Source organism: Ciona robusta, chromosome 13 (assembly GCF_009617815.1).
Source record: "Ciona robusta chromosome 13, ASM961781v2".
Lineage (NCBI taxonomy): Eukaryota > Metazoa > Chordata > Ascidiacea > Phlebobranchia > Cionidae > Ciona > Ciona robusta.
Window position 1 is genome coordinate 685,597 of NC_143247.1, and position 20,121 is coordinate 705,717.

Below are 20,121 nucleotides of genomic sequence, written 5' to 3' on the forward strand. Positions count from 1 at the left end.
TATTATTAGCGTTGTCTACGTAATATGCAACCGAACTTTTGAAACAGAGGTGACATCATATGTTTTAACACAACAGTTTTAAACCTAAACAGCTTTTACTTTGCTAACCTAGAGATTTACTTGCTCATTACCCCAACATTGTATATGCACATTCTATTCTATATGAGTGAGGTCCTACAGTGAGGCATGCCATGGGACCTGAGATTTAGGCCAGAGTTGGCCCATTACCCCAACATTGTATATGCACACTCTATTCTATATGAGTGAGGCCAAAGGTGCCTAAAATGTAGAAGTTACTAATCTACATCATATTCTATACACAACCTGCCCCACCCACCTTTTCCTCACAACACGCCCCCTCATAAAGTTTGTGATGATCCTCGTTGCTTCTTCCATCTTCATCAACCTTTCTTCTTCTTCCAACAACAACTTCTTCCTCGTGTTGTAACTTCTCCACGTAAGTTGGATCATACGTGCGGCCCTGGGACAGGTTGGGGTTAAACTCAACTTTTAAACAGGGCTGATATTATAGCTATGTGAGGCAAAAGTCAAATGTAAGTGCGTGAGTCAAAAATTCAAACTTTAACACATTTCTTTTTAATCTGCTAATTGCCATCGTTGAAACATTATACGCTCGTGTAGTGGTCGTGCAATAACTAAGAGAAAAGAATTTGAAAATCAAGATTCGAATAAAAAGGCGCGAGTCTGTAATTTAACTTTAACAACATTAGATGACATGTTGGAATCATTGATTGCGCGAACATAAGTCAAGTTGTTTAAGTTGAAACATTGTGCGTGTTTCATATACGTTAATATGTGGGTAGACCCGGTATCTTTAGACCCGTAGACCCGGTATCTTTAGACCCGTAGACCCGGTATCTTTGGGTTACACTGAGCCACGGGATTGGACCAATAAACAATATTGTGCATACATTATTATCATATCGTACATTTCACATTTATATAAAGATTATTACATAAATTAATATGGTATTGTAGTCGCTGTTGTGGTATTGTGAGCGGCAAACTTAGGGGGTGAGTGACCACAAGATGCGATATTTATACGGGAGATAAGCGGGGGAGAAAGGCACTCCTGTACCCTTGGCGCACACACGTGATGGACCGACACAGTATCATATATATTAACATTATAACATGATATATATTAAATATATGTATTAACATGTTGATATATCAGTACATATTGTAGCGACGATGTTTATTGCTCGTTGTATATATTGTAATGATTCAGTTTTGAACGAACGGGAAACACAAAAAAGAAGGGATAAAGAAGGCAAATGAAAAGAGGCGTTTTCCACACATGAATAAACTCCACATACAAACAAATTAGTCCAATCATATCAACACAATCAACCGAACTCACCTATCTTCACTCTTAGTATCGGACAACCTAGTAAACAAGTAAGCCACGATAAGTTTCACAACTTTTGCGTCCGGTATCGTCCCGCACATGTCATCTACTCTAAGTATACCGGGGATTCCCCCAAGTTGATAACATGCCTGCTTCACCAACGAGAAGTTACTCTGGAAGAAAATATCATTTAAAAAAAATATCAAAAGTTAAGGACTAGGATATAGAACTAGGGAAAAATCAAACTTTGAAAATAAATATCAAACACTTATTTTTAACATGAATTTCTGAAGAAATATCAAAAATTAAAATGAAAGTTTGGCGTGAAAATGAGAATATTTGAATTCTTAAAAATTTTTAAATGAATTAATAAAAATTCAAAGTATGACTTATATAAAAAAAATATATGGATATATGAAAAAAAAATGAGTTTTAAAACAGACGTTTAAATAAAAAAAACATTTAAAAAACATAGATTAAGACTAGTTGACCTATCTAGTGTTGCACATGTTAAATTTAATAAAATTAAACCACGTAAAACCAAAAAATATAAAAATTAAAATAAATTTAAAACTAAAAATGTGGGATCAAAAAGGTAACTTGTAAAACAACATTAACTTAATTTAATAAAACATTGAAGACTTTACCTTTTCATTTTGTACAAGTTGTTCGTATGAATGCGTATCACGCGATGCCTGTGGTGTATTGGTGTTAGTGTTAATAATAAGGTTTGTACATTCTATTCTATAAGGGTGAGGTCTTCAGTGAGGCACACCTGAGACCTGGGATGTAGGTCTGTTACCCCAACACCCAGGGTGCTACCATCTAGAACCTACTGAGGCAGTTTATAGACACTCAATAATAGAGATTCTATTCTATAAGGGTGAGGTCTTCAGTGAGGCACACCTGAGACCTGGGATGTAGGTCTATTACCCCAACACCCAGGGTGCTACCATCTAGAACCTACTGAGGCAGTTTATAGACACTCAATAATAGAGATTCTATTCTATAAGGGTGAGGTCTTCAGTGAGGCACACCTGAGACCTGGGATGTCTATTACCCCAACACCCAGGGTGCTACCATCTAGACCCCACTGAGGCAGTTTATAGAAGCTACACTGTATTTATAAACAGTTAGTAGGATGGGGTAAGATGGGACACCGTTACCACATAACATTCCATATTAATATCTCATTTATATTGATATTACATTTTCTATCTTGTTTTTACCATGGCCATTTTAGAGTCTTGAGGATACGGTTATATAAATCCAAGAATATGTTTTGTTTCCTACCAAATGGGATAAAATAAAGAGAATAAAAAGATGTCCCATATTACCCCAACCCACTAACCCATCTTCCCCCATACTTACATCATAGTTGGTGGTTGTGACATCACAAACATCGTCCCTTCTAACAATGGAAGGTTGGTAGTGTGCGATCAACCGTGATAGAACTCGACCATCCGTGAAGGAACCCGAGAAATTATTGACTTTTAACTCGTGGAACGAACAAACTTTCCTGGAGGCGGAAAGTTTCGAAAGTTTAAGGAAAAAATTATTTCCATTGTTCATAAAATATGTACGGTTAGTTATTATGTTACAGTTTTTATTGTTATGTGCGTTTTCCCCTATATACCTCATGCGCGCTGTCATACAAAGGCGTGGTTTGGTATATACAGATTTACGACTGAATATTTTGCAAGTGTCGTGCCCAAAGACACGTGTCGATAGTTTGACGATAGTTGACTCTAAGTTTCAGCCCTAAAAAATATTTCCCCTTCCCCCAAAACGAGAAACATGCACCATTATTATCTCAAGTGGCATCACTGAGACTTGAACCTAGCAACCCCAAGTTTTTATCCTATAACAAAAGTCTCACCTGCACCATTGTAACAAAAGATCAGATATAATATCCATTCTTGTTTGTGGGGATTCCCCTGCAGGTGCTACATTCTGTAAATTAATATAGTGAAATTTGGTTAGGTCGCACAAAAGCATTTTGACTGTTATTGTGAATGTAAAAAACAATTTTTTTGCATGCTTACAAAGGTTTTGTAAAATGTAGTTTGAGAAATTGGGTCGCCAAAGTTTTGCAATAAATATTTGCGTCTTTGTTCGTGGGTGTTGGAGTAATATACCTAAATCTTAGGGTCTTAACAGGGACCTTACCAATATAACATAAAATGTTTATTATTTAAGTTATCACAAAACACAAAGGTGCCCAGAGTGAGCCTTGAACCCCGTACCCTCATACCTCATGTTTAACCTTCGTTCCATCCAACCTATGTTTCAACTTCAAACTTCGATCAAGGAACCGAATCTCGTCTCGGAGTTTCCCCTCGTTTATCGCTGATACGATCTGAAACAAACAAACCAAGATTAACAATAATTATAATAAACAAACAAAGCAATATCAACAATAATTATAATAAACAAACAAACACCTGAAAATAGGAAGCAATATTCCAAACCAAACATAAAGTTTTCTCCCGATGTCCCTTCACTATATCGTGCGACGTGATTGGTTGGTTCCGATCGTCGTTCGTGGAAATTCCGAACGATTTTAACGACTCTATCGCCACCTAGTGAAAGTTAGATGTATATTCGATAGATATTTATTTGGGTTTTTATTTGTAAAAAAAATATTAGAGCGAATTAGCGAAAGTTATTATTAAAATAAATTAACTTTTAAAAACCACAAATTATTAATATTTATAGAAGTTTAAACAAGACTAACATTGCATGAAATCAATCAATTTTTAATTCAACTGTAATTTAAAAAGTGATTTAATAAAAACAATATTTTCATAATTTTAATAAAAAATCGCTTATTATAAAATAGTCTTGTAAATGTAAACAATACAAATTAACTTTATATTAACACGTTTAATAAAAACATGTCATAGGATCCCTTTTGTGGTAATTGAATGAAAACCATCAATAATTCTCGTCACAACTCACAGATGCATTATGTCGCTTCTGTAGAATATCATTGGGGGGAACTCTTAAAGTAGATGAGAGAGACCGGGTGTTGCATAATATCTCAACCACTCGTGTAAGGCGGATGCCGTCTCTGTATGGAGGGTCGGGGGGTTATATCTTAGGAATAGAATGTGCATATACAATGTTGGGGTAATGAGCCAACTCTGACCAAAATCCCAGGTTCCATGGCGTGCCTTACTGTAGGACCTCACCCATATAGAATAGAATGTGCATATACAATGTTGGGGTAATGAGCCAACTCTGGCCTAAATCACAGGTCCCATGGCGTGCCTCACTGTAGGACCTTACCCATATAGAATAGAATGTGCATATACAATGTTGGGGTAATGAGCCAACTCTGGCCTAAATCACAGGTCCCATGGCGTGCCTCACTGTAGGACCTTACCCATATAGAATAGAATGTGCATATACAATGTTGGGGTAATGGGCCAACTCTGGCCTAAATCCCAGGTCCCATGGTGTGCCTTACTGTAAGACCTCACCCATATAGAATAGAATGTGCATATACAATGTTGGGGTAATGGGCCAACTCTGGTCTAAATCCCAGGTCCCATGGCATGCCTCACTGTAGGACCTTACCCATATAGAATAGAATGTGCATATACAATGTTTGGGTAATGTGCCAACTCTGGTCTAAATCCCAGGTCTCATGGCATGCCTCACTGTAGGACCTAACCCATATAGAATAGAATGTGCATATACAATGTTGGGGTAATGGGCCAACTCTGGTCTAAATCCCAGGTCCCATGGCATGCCTCACTGTAGGACCTTACCCATATAGAATAGAATGTGCATATACAATGTTTGGGTAATGGGAAACTCTAGTCTAAATCCCAGGTCTAATAACATGCACTGTAGGACCTTGAAGCTTAAGCTGCCATATTAAACATAAACTACAACTAAATAATGGCAAAATTAATTTCATACCTCATGTCCACTGCCAAGTTATTGACACCGTATTGAAATTCATCGAGAAAGGATTGAGCATGGTTGACCGTGTACCCGATGTACGAAAGATGTTTTATTATATCTCCTTCTCCCTTGAGGAAATCACGCGATATGATATGAAGTAGTTCACGTGATGATGTGATCACAGCTTTCCTGGTGGCGAATTGTTTAAATTAGATTTTTGCAATTTCTTTATGAAAAATTTTTTATTGACGAAAAACTTGGGACAAGCTTGATATTAATTAGATAAGCTGGGAAGTTACACTGAATGTCATCGGCTCATCGCTGTTTGAAAGTTGGAGCTCCGAGCTCCGTGATTGTGACGTAGGAACGTACTAGTCACGTGACTGATTCATTCGTAAAAGCGGAACCTGCGTTTTTTTATTCTCTCGTTTTTGCTAAAAACACTGCCTCGTGCCTTTCTGAATGAGAGCGGCCACGCTTCAACAATTTTGTGACGTAAGTTATCACTAGGGTAGTACACTTCTCAATTTTTTTTTTCGCCACGCAACTTTCAAATCAGTTTTTTGAATTTCACGGTGTTTGAGCTGGAATATCTTTGGTTATACAGAACCGATTAAAACAAGTAAGGTGTCGTTGGAATTAGAAAAACACACTCTATCTATTAAAGCGATCTACATTTGAGTGTGTTTAGACCTTTTAACGTCTTGATCTATGTAAGAGACATCAACTAACCAAGTGGTTCCCAAACAGGGGGACTCCCCACCATGATTATTAAACTTAGTAAGTTGGCCCTGAACCTTTAAAGACATTAAATAAAATATTTTTGAAATTAACATGTTACCATACTACCAAAACTTTGCTTCTTATTACTTGCTTAGATTAAAATATTAATGTAACAGAGTTGATAGAAAAAAAATTTGTAGAGCAAAAAGATTGTATTTAAACATTGATTATACTGGTCCACAACATGAAGAGTTTGGAACCCCATGTACTGAAAAGTTGTCGCATTCCCCCACCCTACTATACAAGTAGCCAATGTACCAACCTGTTAAACAAGCATGGATCATGTTGTATAAGCCGACCTGACTTTGCACGATCAAGTATATAGATCAACGTGAACATTTTCTTCAACGTGTGTTTTGACATTTCATCTCGGAACCTGTTTCATGATTCGTTATTTAATGTGGAATAATCTGTTTCATAATATATGTGACTGGTTTATTATGTTTATATTATCGTTTGCAATTAGGTTGCAAAATACAAATTACTATTTGATTATTTTTTCACCAAACAAACTTTCAAAACCTCTGTAATTATGAAGAATTGCCATTAAACGATTCAACTAAAACATAATGTATATAATGTTGCACAAAACATAATTAATATACAAGTCAAATGAAATCTCTATTATTGAGTAGGGATGTGCTGAAGTTGAAAAAGCTCGGGTTCGCCGAGCGCCGAGCTTCAACGAAAAGCTCGGCACGAGCCCGAGCCCGAGCACCTATGACGTCATCAAGGAGAAAGGCGTACGAGAATGCGTTCCTATTCAGCCGAAAAGCGCCGCTAATCAAAATAATACAGAACACGTAGTTTGCGGTTAAAGACGCGTCTCGCTTTTCATAATTCCTACTGTTGCAAAATGTAAAATTCATACAAATAATATTTAATTAAACAATTATTTATAACTGTTACAGCCAGTGGCACAACTAGCAAGTTTCTACGCATGTTCATCTTGGATAATGTAACGATTATTTACGTCAGAATAAACCTTTACGATCGTTACATCACAAACGAGATTGTTGGAAAACAATCGTGTTTTATTCGCTTCCATACGATCTGTAGTTTGTGTATAATTTTTGTTTCTGATGATTAGTTTAAATGCAGGTAAATCGCGATTATGTGAATTTTAATTGGTGCAAATATAAGAGCGAGGAGCGACGCTATCAGTAAATTGGAACCAACATATATTGTAATATGATATTACAAAGTATCGTCCCGGTCAAGCTTGGACAGAAGCCAAAAAACATCGTTTGATGGCGCCGCACGAGAACCAGAGTTTCATTACGTCATTTTTCACGAGAATAAATTCACAACGATTGCTTCGTTTGTTACGTGTGGAATGTATGCTACCGCATGCGTCTTCCTTTATTTCATACGCCGGCGCAGAGTGTAAAAATGTGACGCTGATACACGATGTTTTGATCTCGTGGTTGGTTGGGCTGCCCAACTTGGGCAGTGGGCACATTCCTCCCGATTGTTATATTATAAAACGTCATAATTAATAGTTACGTTGCGATAGGACACGTGACGTAACAATTAAATGGAAAATTGTTCTAATTCCAAGCGAAGGAATGTTATATTGAATGCAACGCGTGTGTGTGCGTCTTAGCACTTTCTGGCTGCGTACGTGTCTGCGGTAAAGGTGGCTTAGAGGTTGCAAAACCGTGGTTGCAGCAATTTATATTATTTCATTATAAAAAAGTTTAAGAGTTTTTGGCTTTTTATTTAAAATGTGATACGAAAACATTGGGCGCTCGTGTAATTCGACAACGGCTGTAATTCGATACGGGCAAATTCGCTGACGTTGCGATTCGTTACTTGCGAGAGAGCAAATTCACAACGAACGAAAAATAATTAAAGAGAAAGCTACGCTGACTAGTCTCGTTATCTTTTAGTAGCTTCACTTTTTTTTCATTTTTAATATTTTTCGCTCTCGCGTGCAACATTATAGCATAAGGCTCGGCGCTCGGCCCAGATTTCAGCCGAGCGCCGAGCGTCAAAAAAGGAGACGCTCGGGCACGAGCTTTTGAGTTCGGGCTCGGCTCGGCACATCCCTATTATTGAGTGTATGTAAACTGCCTCAGTGAGGTCTAGATGGTAGCACCCTGGGTGTTAGGGTATTATACCTACATCCCAGGTCTCAGGTGTGCCTCACTGAAGACCTCACCCTTATAGAATAGAATCTCTATTATTGAGTGTCTATAAACTGCCTCAGTGAGGTCTAGATGGTAGCACCCTGGGTGTTAGGGTATTATACCTACATCCCAGGTCTCAGGTGTGCCTCACTGAAGACCTCACCCTTATAGAATAGAATCTCTATTATTGAGTGTCTATAAACTGCCTCAGTGGGGTCTAGATGGTAGCACCCTGGGTGTTGGGGTAATAGACCTACATCCCAGGCCCCATAACATGCCTCACTGTAGGACCTCACCCTTATAGAATGGAATGTTCATATACAATGTTGGGGAAATGTGCCTAGACAGTAGCAGCCTGCCAAGTGAATAAGGACCCGGAATATTAACAAACAAAGCAACTTTGCACCTACCCATCTTTATATAAATGTGGGACAGTAGGGTGAGCGTACTTGTGCGCTATCTCATCGTTCCCCAACAATCGATGTGAGATGAAGTGTTGAAGTTGTTTAGTTTGATCACTTGAATATATCGGTAACATTTCGCCGAATGTTGCTTCGAGTCCGATGCGCAGCCATAATGGGTTGTATTGAAGCAATAACTTTAACAACTTCTGTTTGCTGCCTGTGGGGGCGGTGTTAAAGTATTGTGGTTAATCATGTCTCAGTGGAGCAGCCAGGGGGGGTTAAAGATGAATAAAGTTGAAAATTAATTAAATATTCAAAGTCCCCCATTATTTTGGGTGCTTCACTTACAGTAAATATGACAATTGGTTTAAAAGAATGCATCTTTAAAAAGTTTGAGCTCCAATAATTCAAAAACCTGTTGCATAAAACTTCGACCCCCCAATCTTAAAATTTTTTGGCAAAAATATTAGATGTACAGGAACAAGTAAACGCTTTAAATGTTTGCAGATAATTAAAACTAATTTTAAACTTACAACAACATATATTAAACATGTCTTAAAAAATTACCTCTTATATATTCAAAATATTTTTGGCCCAAAAAATTAGATAGATGTAAAAAAATATAGTTTTAGCTTATATATATATATTTTTATTTTTATTTTTAATCAGGTGTTCAAGAATAAATAAAATGAAACAAAATCCAATATTTTGGCCAAAAATATTGGATGTACAGCAGCAGGTAAACGTTTAAAATCAAACATAAATTTCCCGCGAACCCACCAACGTCCTTCCTCATATGCCGGTCCTCTCGCACACTGATCCTCATCGTATCAACTTCTTCTTCCAATCGAAGGATCACTGATGTCACGTCATCGCAAGAGAATAATCGGCAAATATTTAAACGAAGTTGGTTAAGTTTCATCGTCACTCGGTACGTTCGTAGCGAAGCGACCTCCTTTGTTATTGCAGGGGTGGAGGCCGGTTTCTCTGGAATTGAAAACAGTTCTTTTTTTAACTTAATTTTTTCTAATAAATCCTGATAATTTTAGTTGATTCCAAGATTTTATTAATTTTATTTTTTTATATATTTTACGGTTTTTATAATTTGTTTAAAAATTCTGAGACTGTTTCCCTTTAAAAAAAATTTAATAAAAATTTTGCATTTTTTTTTATCTAAAATTAAAAATTGTTAGGGAATTAGAGATAATGGACCAACTCTGGACTAAATGAAGCACCTTGGGTATTGTGTAATACCTCACCCATATAGAATAAAATCAACAAACTCACCTGAATCGATGGATTTAAATTCATCCGGTGTAAGAACATAGTTAAGCCAACACACGAGGGCGTGTTCTTGTTTATCTTTCCAACGAGGGTCGTAGAATCGATTCTGTGTGGCGTAAACCATCGGGTGGCGGTATGGAGGTACATCATGGTTGGTGGGGTGGGGGGTACTGAGGGTGAGCGTGGATAACGGGACACCTGGGTTGATGTTAAGATGGCTATTGTTGGGTAAATACTGATATCGGTGGAGCAGCCACAAAAAGAAAATAAAGAAAAGCACAAAAAAATATAAAATTTTAGTAGTCTTATTTGAATTTTATTTTTATAAAGGGGGGGGCTTGTGTCCATCGAAACCCCCTGGCTACGCAACCAACCACTAGTACGACTTATAAATTGTACAACCAGCAGTCTATTGCTTGTATACATCAATACACTATGTGTACACACGGAGTGAATTTATCTTTTTACCAAGATAATGTTTCTGATTATTTGTGCCATAGTAAGATTGAGAATAAAGAAACACTCTGTTAGAAAATGTTCACGTGTCCGCTCACGTTCTTAGTCCTCACGATAGTTAAAAAGCATTATTTTTAAGCTGGAGTTTGCGTGTCCAGTCTAGACGAAGTAACTTATAACAATGCAACAAAAAATCTTATCTGTTCCAAAAAAACGGAGAAAAGAAATTTATCTCATGGATTCGTGTTTGAAAATACCTTTAATTGGTTTCTTTTTCTTAGGTGGCAAAGCCGACACTGAACGTCTTGTGTTAGGTGGTTTCCTCACTGGGAGATCCCCTACTTGAAGACTACGACGTGGTTTATTCAACGAAGTTTTGGTTGAAAAAGATTTTCGTGCGGCCGAAATTTTGGGAGATTTTGTCCCTGTAATGTTGTTTATGATGTCATAATCAAACATGGGTGAGGTTCGTGCTAGAGGAACCGGAACATGGAACAGATTTGTTTGGGTAATTACCCGAACATACAGACCACATACCATGTACAAGTATGATTTAACTTTCACAGGTTCTCAGTCATTCAAGTCATAAACCATAAAGGCAGATTTATGAATAGTTTAGATTTAAAATCAAAAGGAATGAAAAATATCTTAAATAAATGCCTTTTTCCAGCTACTATACTAAAAGGTAATGTGGCCAACAGTTTGGATAATAAAACACATCAGAAATTAACTAAGAGCTTGACTAAGCAGGGAAGCTCAACAAAGCTAATGTCTTACTTTAGTGAAGCTTTGTGACAATTTTTAGCTTCAACCTTCCATCAATTAAATTATGATTAAAGTAAAAATAATTACACCATTGTTAAGACAGTGACCATTATGACATCACAATACCTCTCTTGGAAACAATCCTCTTTGGGGTGATGATGATTCTCCGTTTCTCTTGTTTTGGGCTCTGGGAACATAAATGTTGATTACCTACTGAGTTTGGAATATACTGTGGGGTATTTTACAAAGAAATATCTACGCTGACCTGCGCTAAACAACGCTGGTGTTCATTTATCTACCCATTACCTTATTAGGTTTGTAGGAAACCGAGGATTTCCGCTTGAGTGGTTTTCTCGTTGGTTTTTCTTTCAACGGACTTTTTGCCAACGTTTGTTTCGGAGAAGATTCTTTGTTCATCACAAAAGTTGCTGAAATAAAAGAACGAATAATTGTAACTTAATTATCCTCACATGGCCCGAAAACGACAGTTGTATAACTCGAGTGTTTTGTTTCATACACCTCGTGCCCGCTTACTAGTTACCACGTATGTAACTTATTTATCCTCGCATGGCGGGGAAACAACAGTCGTTATAACACAGATGTTCTGTTTTATACACCTCGTGCCGCACTGCCGCTTACGAGTTACACGGGTGTTCTGTTTAGTTAATTCAATTTAAATTTGAGTGTTATGAAAGACATTAAATTATGGTGACATGTATGCCACACTTTCACTCATTAACAAACCCACAACCCACCTGTGCTGCAGTCACTTATATTCATCACCTCTTGTTTTACTTCAATGTTTTCCTCTGGATAAAAACACCATTATTTGACATTAAGAATAAGGTTCGTGAATATTAAAAGCAAGAGTTTAATCCAAATCCAAGAAAACTTTATAATAAAAACTAAACTTTTTAAAAGTTAATAAAAAAGATTTCGTACCGTTTGCTAAAACTTTTGCGCGAAATTCGTCAAGCAGGCTCATGTCTGCCGCCGAGTGGGTGATCTCTGGTTCCACCGTGTGGGTGATCCCTGGTTCCACCGCGTGGGTGATCCCTGGTTCCACCGCGTGGGTGATCTCTGGTTCCACCGCGTGGGTGATCTCTGGTTCCACCATGTGGGTGATCTCTGGTTCCCTTAAGTGTTGGGGCTGGGGTAATATATACGTCGATCGTCCGCTGTGAGGTTGATCCTCAAATAACCAACTCAATCTTTTATCTCCTGGAGGTTTAAATATAATCAAAGCTGGGGTGACATTGTTAAAATACAGTTACATCCATAGTTGTCAAACATAGGAAACCTCATTGATTAATGTGGTGAATGCAATATACTTTGGCTCTGCTTGTTTGTATAGACACCTAACAGCAGGGTAAAATCTGGGGTGACATTGTTAAAATTATTAAAAAGAATTTAACAACCAGACAGTAAATTAGGAAAAAAGCCTATCAATTTATTTTATTTCAGTTTTATAATATTATTATTTATTATTTTAAAAGTTAAACTTACTGGGTTGGAACTCAATACTGTCATCTAGTGGTTGCAGAAGATTCTCTTTATCTCTAAAATAATCGAAAAAAAAAACATTTTATCAATGAATAAGTTCTTTATTCTTAAAACGACAGTCGTTATAACACGGGTGTTCTGCTTCATGCACCTCGTGCCTGCTTACCAGTTACCACGTATGTAACTTTGTGGGTGATTGTTTCTGTATGGTTGATAATTTTGACAACCCATTAGTGACCACTGGGATGGAGCAATTGCCGTGAAGTGTCTTGCCCAAGGACACATACGCTCACAATGGTGGCAGCATCAAGCCTTGAACAACGCATAGTTAACAATAACACAACACTCACATTTCATCATCTTGTACATTGTTGTCCACAGGTGGCGCAACAACAATGGGTGTTGAGGGTTTCAACGATTTCCATCTCGAAAACTTCCGTCTTCGAACCTGCGGTGAAATACAATGGTTTGCAACATAAAGGCCAACATTTGGTTGGGCAGCAAATGGTGGTTCATTCATAATAGAGGATAAGGGGTGGTTCCAGTGGCGGATCTAGAGGGGGGTGTTTGGTGTTTGAACACCCCCCTCAGATATTTTATACATATTTTCGTTACGTAGCTCTAAACGAAAAACGGCGCGCGTCAAAGGAACGATCGTTTGTAGTTAATTAAAATCAACATTCCGTGACTCAAAATCAACTACAATACAGCTTAAATCTTTGTTACTGATTGCGCAACTTGTTGCAATCGTTATCTATATTATCGTATGCATATCTACATGCTAACGAAAAGATCACTCGTCTGGCGAGCCAAACTACAGGAGGTAATCCTTTAGCTGGTGGCCACCTGAAATTTTGGTTTCAAAATGTTCTATAGGCCTCACTCATACCTGCTCTCTAATTTTTTTTGCGAAAAAGTCGGGCGTTCGTGTCGAAAATTAACTTTGAAAATGCGCGAAAACATGCCTTGTCACCGTAATTCGTCTGACATGCGTAAGGTTAACGATTTATTACGTCACAATTGCAGTATGTTACGTCACAACAGTGTTATATTACGCACGTTACGGGACGTTATAGCCTTGTTTTTTCGCACTGTTTTATGCTAGTGAAAACCTTAACCCCATGCCCTAACTCCCAACCACTAACCCCTAACAAATTACGTTATCTGTAACGTAGAAATTAAACGTAACAATACGCATTCTACGATGTAATAATCTTACCTTTGTTTAATTCATGACGGCTCGTGTGGAAAATACGGTAACGCAGCTCGATTTCGCGCATTTTCAATGTTAATTTTCGACACGAAAGCACGAGTTTTTTTAAAAAAATTAGACAGCAGGCATCAGTGAGACCTAAGGAACATTTTAAAACCAAAATTTTAGGTGGCCAGTGACCACCAGCTAAAGGATTACCACTACAGGAACGGTAAATCTGCGATTACCTGCTGTTATAACCAAAATAAAAGCTTGAATCTATGGTGGCGAAATCGGTCTGGCCAGTGGCCACTAAGCTTTATCTAAACACACATTTAATTCACATGCTTGTTGCGTTTACGTTCGTAGAAAGTATTCATCGTAAACGAGACATTCCTTTACTTAATGGCAAACGTGAAAAAGCATACATTCAACATGTTTTAAGCACCTGCAAGCTAAATAATGAACGTGTGAGTCCCTATTATGACGCAAACAATCGACGTGTGAATTGCTATTATGTCGTAATCAATTGCCAGGTCAAACAATCGTTATTATGATGCAATGAATACACGTGTGAATCCTTACTATTTCGTAACAAATACACTGCTTGGCTGAGGAAAACATCGTAAATATAAAGAAGCAATGCTTCTGGAACAGATTTAAGTTGATTTTTACGGCCTAAATCGTTTAGAATGCAATGCAGGGATAAAACATTGTCTGTTTAGCAGTATCGCAGTAATATTGTTTTTTTAACTGAATTCTCATGCAGTAATAGAGAGAGTAAACCAAACTCGCGTAAGCAAAAAAAAGTAACAGGCTTTTCAGAAATATGCGTATCGTATTATGTTTTAAGTCTGCCTAACCCAGTGGTTCCCAACCTGTGGTACGCGTACCACTAGTGGTACGCGACAGTCTTCCAGGTGGTACGCGAGTACATTCTGTGTTTTATTAGACCAAAGGGAGTTCTTAGTTCAGGTGGGATTGATTTTGAGTTTTTTGAAGATTTTTCTTTTTTCTCTCACCACTGTGACGTCATAGAATGTCTAGGTTGGACTTGGAACACGCAGTGAGTTAGCCTAACGTGGGTGTTTGTTTAAGGAAGGTTTGGTACTGGCAGAAAAGCATAGGGTCAGCTAAGTTAATCATGCGTGTTTAGTACGATTAAGTCAAGGCAGTTTTTGCTTAAGATTCTTTCGGGAATAGAATGTATGCTAGGCCTACTGATATTAGTGTTGTTGGACTGTTATTTGACCAGCAACTGTTGAAGACGCTAACGGTCATAATGACCGGCTAACGGTCATTATGAGGAGTCAGATACCATAGTTCAATTTGAACACCCCTAGCACTACTTCTATTTTGTCTCATTAGATTAGTATAAGTCGGGCTAAATTTTATATCATGTCCAAGCGAAAATATAATCCAGAGTATTTAAAATATGGTTTCATCTCAATCGAACACAGAGAAGAAGTTCTTCCGCAATGTGTGGTCTGCATGAAGACCCTTTCCAATGCGTCCATGAAACCCAGCCTGCTCCAACGTCATCTTGGAACGAACCATGCTGATAAGAAGAACAAAGATCAGAGCTACTTCCAGCGACTTGCGGAGAACGTGAAGCGGCAGCGCTTGGACAAAACTGGCCTATTCCACCAGAAGGGGGCAGAGATTGTCAAAGCATCGTATGAAGTCGCTCTTCTGGTGGCTAAAAGCATGAAGGCTCATACCATCGCAGAGTCTCTTATAATGCCAGCGGCAAAGATTTTGGTCAGACGTGTGATGGGAGAGGAGTCTGTGGCAAAGTTAGAGAGTGTGTCCCTCTCTAACAACACTGTAAAGCGCCGTATCGAGGAAATGTCAATTGACATTACCGACCAAGTGATTGCGGGAGTAAGAGCCTCAAAATTTGGGTTTGCAATACAAGTTGACGAATCGACAGACGTTACCAACTGCTGTCAACTACTTGTCTACATCCGATTCACGCAGAACAATGCTGTGAAAACTGAATTATTGCTGAGCCAAGAGATGTGCAGTACAACAAAAGGAAAGGATGTTTTCAACGTTTTAGACAATTTCTTCAAGCTGAATGAACTGGATTGGGGAAAACTAATCGGATGCACGACAGATGGGGCTCCGTCTATGCTTGGTCGAAAGTCTGGGTTTCAAGCCCATGTGAAAGCTATGTCACCAAACGTCACCGGTGTTCACTGTTTCATACACAGATTCGCCCTTAGCGCTAAGGTGCTCCCACCGAAGTTGTTATCGTGCTTGAACCGAATTATCAAAATGGTAAATTTTGTCAAAACGTCAGCTCTAAATAGCCGGCTGTTTAAGCTGATTTGTGAAGATCTCGGCTCTGATCACACTTGCCTTGTCTATCACACAGAGGTGCGCTGGCTCTCCAGGGGGAATGTAACAAAGCGTCTTTTTCAATTGAGGAATGAACTACTTGTATTTTTAAGGGAGAAGGATCACGATTTTCGAAAATATCTGGAGGACGAGGAATTTATCATAAGATTGGCTTACTTGTCAGACATTTTCGAAGCCATCAACCACTTAAACCTGTCATTTCAAGGACCAAACTGCACTGTCGCAGAGTTTATTTCAAAACTGGGAGCGTTTGTCCTGAAGTTGGACCTCTGGAAGAAGAACGTGGAGAGCAAGCAATACGGAATGTTTAAATTCTTGACAACCCTTGACAGCGCTCCCAATGATGAAGTTTCCCATGAAATCATTGATCACCTCTCACTGCTCAATGCTGAGTTGAGGCATTACTTTCCGGATGTGACATGTTGTGCCTACATGACCGATCCATTCTCTGTTGATCCAGCCGACCTGCCTGTCGGGACTGGGGAGCAAGAGGAGCTCATAGATATCCAGGCTGACCAGACAGCAAAGACGAAACACAAAGATTGTTCTCCAATAAACTTCTGGCTTAGCATGGCCTCCTCGTACTCGACGCTAGCTTCTCACGCTATTCCCCAGCTGCTAATTTTCCCTTCAACGTGGGAGTGCGAGCAAGGATTTTCATCCCTGATGACTATCAAGTCGAAGAAACGAAACCGACTTTTTGCGCCCATGCATGACTTTCGATGCGCTGTGAGCAAATGTATGCCACGCATCGACCAGCTAGTGGAAAATAAACAAATGCAGCCATCGCATTAAAATTAAATAAATTGACTTTTGTTCTTTGTTGTTATTTCATTATGTTGTTCTTCTTGTGACTGGTGGTTAAAAAACAATTCCATGCATCCCATCAACCCTGGCTGATGCTACCTAGTTTAATAGAATTTGTTATTACACCTCGCATAGGTCAAATACGCGATTATGACGTCATAAAAGGTGGGGGAATTTTTTGACCGCCTTCAGCGCGCGTAACTTATGTAGGTGGTACGCGAGCACAGCATAAAACCTCGAAATGGTACGCGGGGTGAAAAAGGTTGGGAAACACTGGCCTAACCGGTGTTGTAACTATAAGTGATGTAACAAAATATTGTGGCAATTAATATGAACGTGAAACAACGAACGTTTGGTTATAGTTAGTTAAAAGTTCCTGTGCGGCAAAATTTGAATACGAAAGTCGGTATTATGACGTAAATAATCAACGTGTGAATCCCTACTATGACGTAACAAACATTCTGCTTGTCTGAGTAAATCCTGCGTAAATAATGACTTTATTACGCGTAGCATAGATTAATATTTCTACCGCGGGCAAATGCAAGTGGTAAATTAAAACTTACGGGTTGATTTACGCACATATTAATACGGCGCTTTGCAACTATTAGTTAAACATTTCCTTGCGAACACCCCCGTCAGAATAATCCTAGATCCGCCTATGGGTGGTTCATTTAAAAGCGTGGAGTAAAACTGGTTTATTACCAAATTTGTTTTATGCTATTGAAAGCCACTCCTTAAAACCAGCTGTTAGTCAGAATTTTATTTGGATAAGCGACTGATAATGCGGATTAGGTGAACTATATCTCTTATGTTATGCATTTGGTTGACCTTGGTTGTCTGTAATTGGCAATTGGTTGGCCTTGATTTTTGTCTGTTACTAATTTGTGGCACCAGATATTACTGTAACTTGTTATTAACAAGATATATGTGTTTGTTATAATGATCATCATGACATAAACTAATGTATGAGGTGCAGCACTACAGGCAAGCCATGCACAGTCATCTCACCTTATTAACTTCTGTAGCTTTCCCCAGCAAAACAACGACGAGCCGAAATATCCCGTCACAATTGACTTGCAGCAAACCCCTACAACCCCCCTCCTCACTAGGTTGCCATGACAACAATAACTTGTAAGATGACAACCCCTCGACGACAATCCTTTCCTGAGAAATCAAAGTTTGGACAAATATTTTTAGTGTTGTATCTTTTAGTACTTTTCCTAAAGGTGTAATCTTTATTTATATATTTTAGCATAAAGTAGCAAGGCTTGGAAAACGTTGTAAAAATAGTATTTTGTTGGGTAGCTATATACAAAGTATACGTAAGTTAACTAACGTAGGAGAAACATAAAATTGACACCTCATTAAGTTTTCAATTTTTAGTTAAATCAGTTAAATATTAATTAAATTAAGAAATAATATTAAAAGTAGCTTTCAAGGGAGCGTATTTTATAATGCAAACCATGTGCGTACTTTTGAAAACTTGAAATATAAACCTTTCAGTCACATAGGACCCATACCGACAATAAACCCATACAGAACCACTGACAAACCCATACAAAATAGAAATAGATATATTATGTTATCATTGATGATTTTTCAGTGAGAAATTAACTTTATATTAAACCTCTAACACCACCAACAAACCTTTGAAATACCAAAGTTCTTCTTATACGGAAACTTCTCAATTTTCAGCTGGATTGGAAAATCTTCCGGGTTTTGAACGAGAAGTTCCTTGTGTGCTGTTGTTCCAAGTTGAACGTTTCCGAAATCCACGATTGGTTTCTTTGCAAAGTGGGTGAGAACGAGAGTGGGAAGTTCAACTTCGGGGGAACTGGGCTGTTGGGTGATGGGTTTAATGTTTTAGTAATTAATAATATATTAGCGGGTCATCTGGTATATTAAAATCTAGTGTATATCCAACGTTTCGTCTGCCATGCGGCGAGACTTCATCAAGGAATGAAACGCAACCGTGTCCGTAACAAGCAATAACAATCAAGCGAAAAGCAGAAAAAGGGAGGGGGGGTCGGAAAAAAGGCGATACAAGACGTGTCCTTGAACAAGACACTTAACGGCAAATTCTGATAATGTCTCGCTGCTTGGGTGAATTGTAAGGGATCTTCTGGCAATTGTTTGTTTTGTAATTCTTAATGTAGCCGTATATGTCCTTGGATAAGACACCTAAAAAACGATGTTTCATCCGCCATACATTGAGACATCATCATGGTTTGCTATTTAAGTGAAACCACTATCAAGTCTAACTAAATGGCAGACAAAACGTTGGCCTTTAATTTATATTGCCTTTATCCAGTCTGCAGAGTATGGCAGTTCCTGACGAGATCTCGCGTGTGCAAGACGGTTATTTTGCGCGCGCGTGCTATCATTAAAAATCTGCGTGCAAAGCAGGTACATTTTCAAGCCACGTTAAGAAATCTTACTTAATTTAATACGTATTTTTATACTTTGTTTAATTAATTGGCGTGCGTGGGACAAATTGTGGCGTGCATCACCAAAAGTTTGTAAAAAAATTGCGCGTGCACCTGCCATACTTTGCAGTCTGGGCCTTTATAACCAAAGCCAAAAAGTTATTGCCCAATCACTCAGGATTTGTTCATATAAAAAATAAAATAAAAAATGCAAGATTAAGTATGAAGTGACGAACAAGTGTTGAATCCCTGATCCACCCCGGGTTAGCTTTATAACTTATTTAAAAATAAACAAAGCAAAACAAAAATAAGATCACGGCATTAGGAGGTTCTCTTGATTAAATAGAAGTAAGACCAAATTTCAGGATAATTTAAAAGTTTAACCTACATAGAAACAATATATAATCTCACCGCATTAGGAGGGGTATACGGTATATTATCCGCCCATTGTTTCCTTCTCTGTTTAGGGAAACCACCTTCAGTTTGATTATTGCAAGCGGAAGTTTTATCATTGGCCGACCACATTATAGTGGTTGTTGGTGTAATGATTATTTACTACATTATTCAACAACGAACAAAACTAAACCTTAAAACAAAACAAGATCAAATATGGGTAATACTGCCGCTGGTGACCAGTGAAAATTTTGGTCTTAGGATGTTCCTTACGTCTCCCTGATACCCGCTGAAATATAAACTTAAACTTAAAACAAAATAAGAT

The 20,121-nt window shown here is 38.2% G+C and overlaps 2 protein-coding genes across 3 annotated transcripts in view; one reads left to right on the plus strand and one right to left on the minus strand.

Moving 5' to 3' along the window:
• LOC149725595 (uncharacterized) overlaps positions 1-20,020 on the minus strand; it is a 32,128-nt gene extending 12,108 nt beyond the window's left edge. The window contains exons 1-23 of the mRNA XM_089891273.1: positions 19,815-20,020; positions 18,625-18,816; positions 17,986-18,141; positions 12,965-13,062; positions 12,618-12,670; positions 12,054-12,332; positions 11,867-11,920; positions 11,418-11,539; positions 11,238-11,298; positions 10,604-10,771; positions 9,894-10,088; positions 9,387-9,593; positions 8,613-8,823; positions 6,333-6,446; positions 5,303-5,476; positions 4,334-4,445; positions 3,817-3,954; positions 3,627-3,731; positions 3,252-3,325; positions 2,744-2,891; positions 2,020-2,067; positions 1,385-1,545; positions 338-481 (exon numbers count right to left, since the gene is read on the minus strand). Of these exons, the coding sequence (XP_089747399.1) occupies positions 338-481; positions 1,385-1,545; positions 2,020-2,067; positions 2,744-2,891; positions 3,252-3,325; positions 3,627-3,731; positions 3,817-3,954; positions 4,334-4,445; positions 5,303-5,476; positions 6,333-6,446; positions 8,613-8,823; positions 9,387-9,593; positions 9,894-10,088; positions 10,604-10,771; positions 11,238-11,298; positions 11,418-11,539; positions 11,867-11,920; positions 12,054-12,332; positions 12,618-12,670; positions 12,965-13,062; positions 17,986-18,141; positions 18,625-18,816; positions 19,815-19,928 (3,128 nt within the window). The 5' untranslated portion in view covers positions 19,929-20,020. The remainder of the gene's footprint in view (positions 1-337; positions 482-1,384; positions 1,546-2,019; positions 2,068-2,743; positions 2,892-3,251; positions 3,326-3,626; positions 3,732-3,816; positions 3,955-4,333; positions 4,446-5,302; positions 5,477-6,332; positions 6,447-8,612; positions 8,824-9,386; positions 9,594-9,893; positions 10,089-10,603; positions 10,772-11,237; positions 11,299-11,417; positions 11,540-11,866; positions 11,921-12,053; positions 12,333-12,617; positions 12,671-12,964; positions 13,063-17,985; positions 18,142-18,624; positions 18,817-19,814) is intronic.
• On the plus strand, positions 14,027-16,999 carry LOC149725596 (zinc finger BED domain-containing protein 5-like). Of its 2 annotated transcripts, XM_089891284.1 has the most exons (2): positions 15,887-15,953; positions 16,520-16,999. In XM_089891284.1, exons 1-2 carry the CDS (start codon positions 15,926-15,928, stop codon positions 16,963-16,965), a joined length of 474 nt encoding a protein of 157 aa, XP_089747410.1. In that variant the 5' UTR covers positions 15,887-15,925; the 3' UTR covers positions 16,966-16,999. The 2 variants fall into 2 exon arrangements, with proteins under 2 accessions (XP_089747409.1, XP_089747410.1); XM_089891283.1 differs by having other exon boundaries at positions 14,027-16,999.
• Positions 20,021-20,121: the final 101 nt, after the last annotated feature.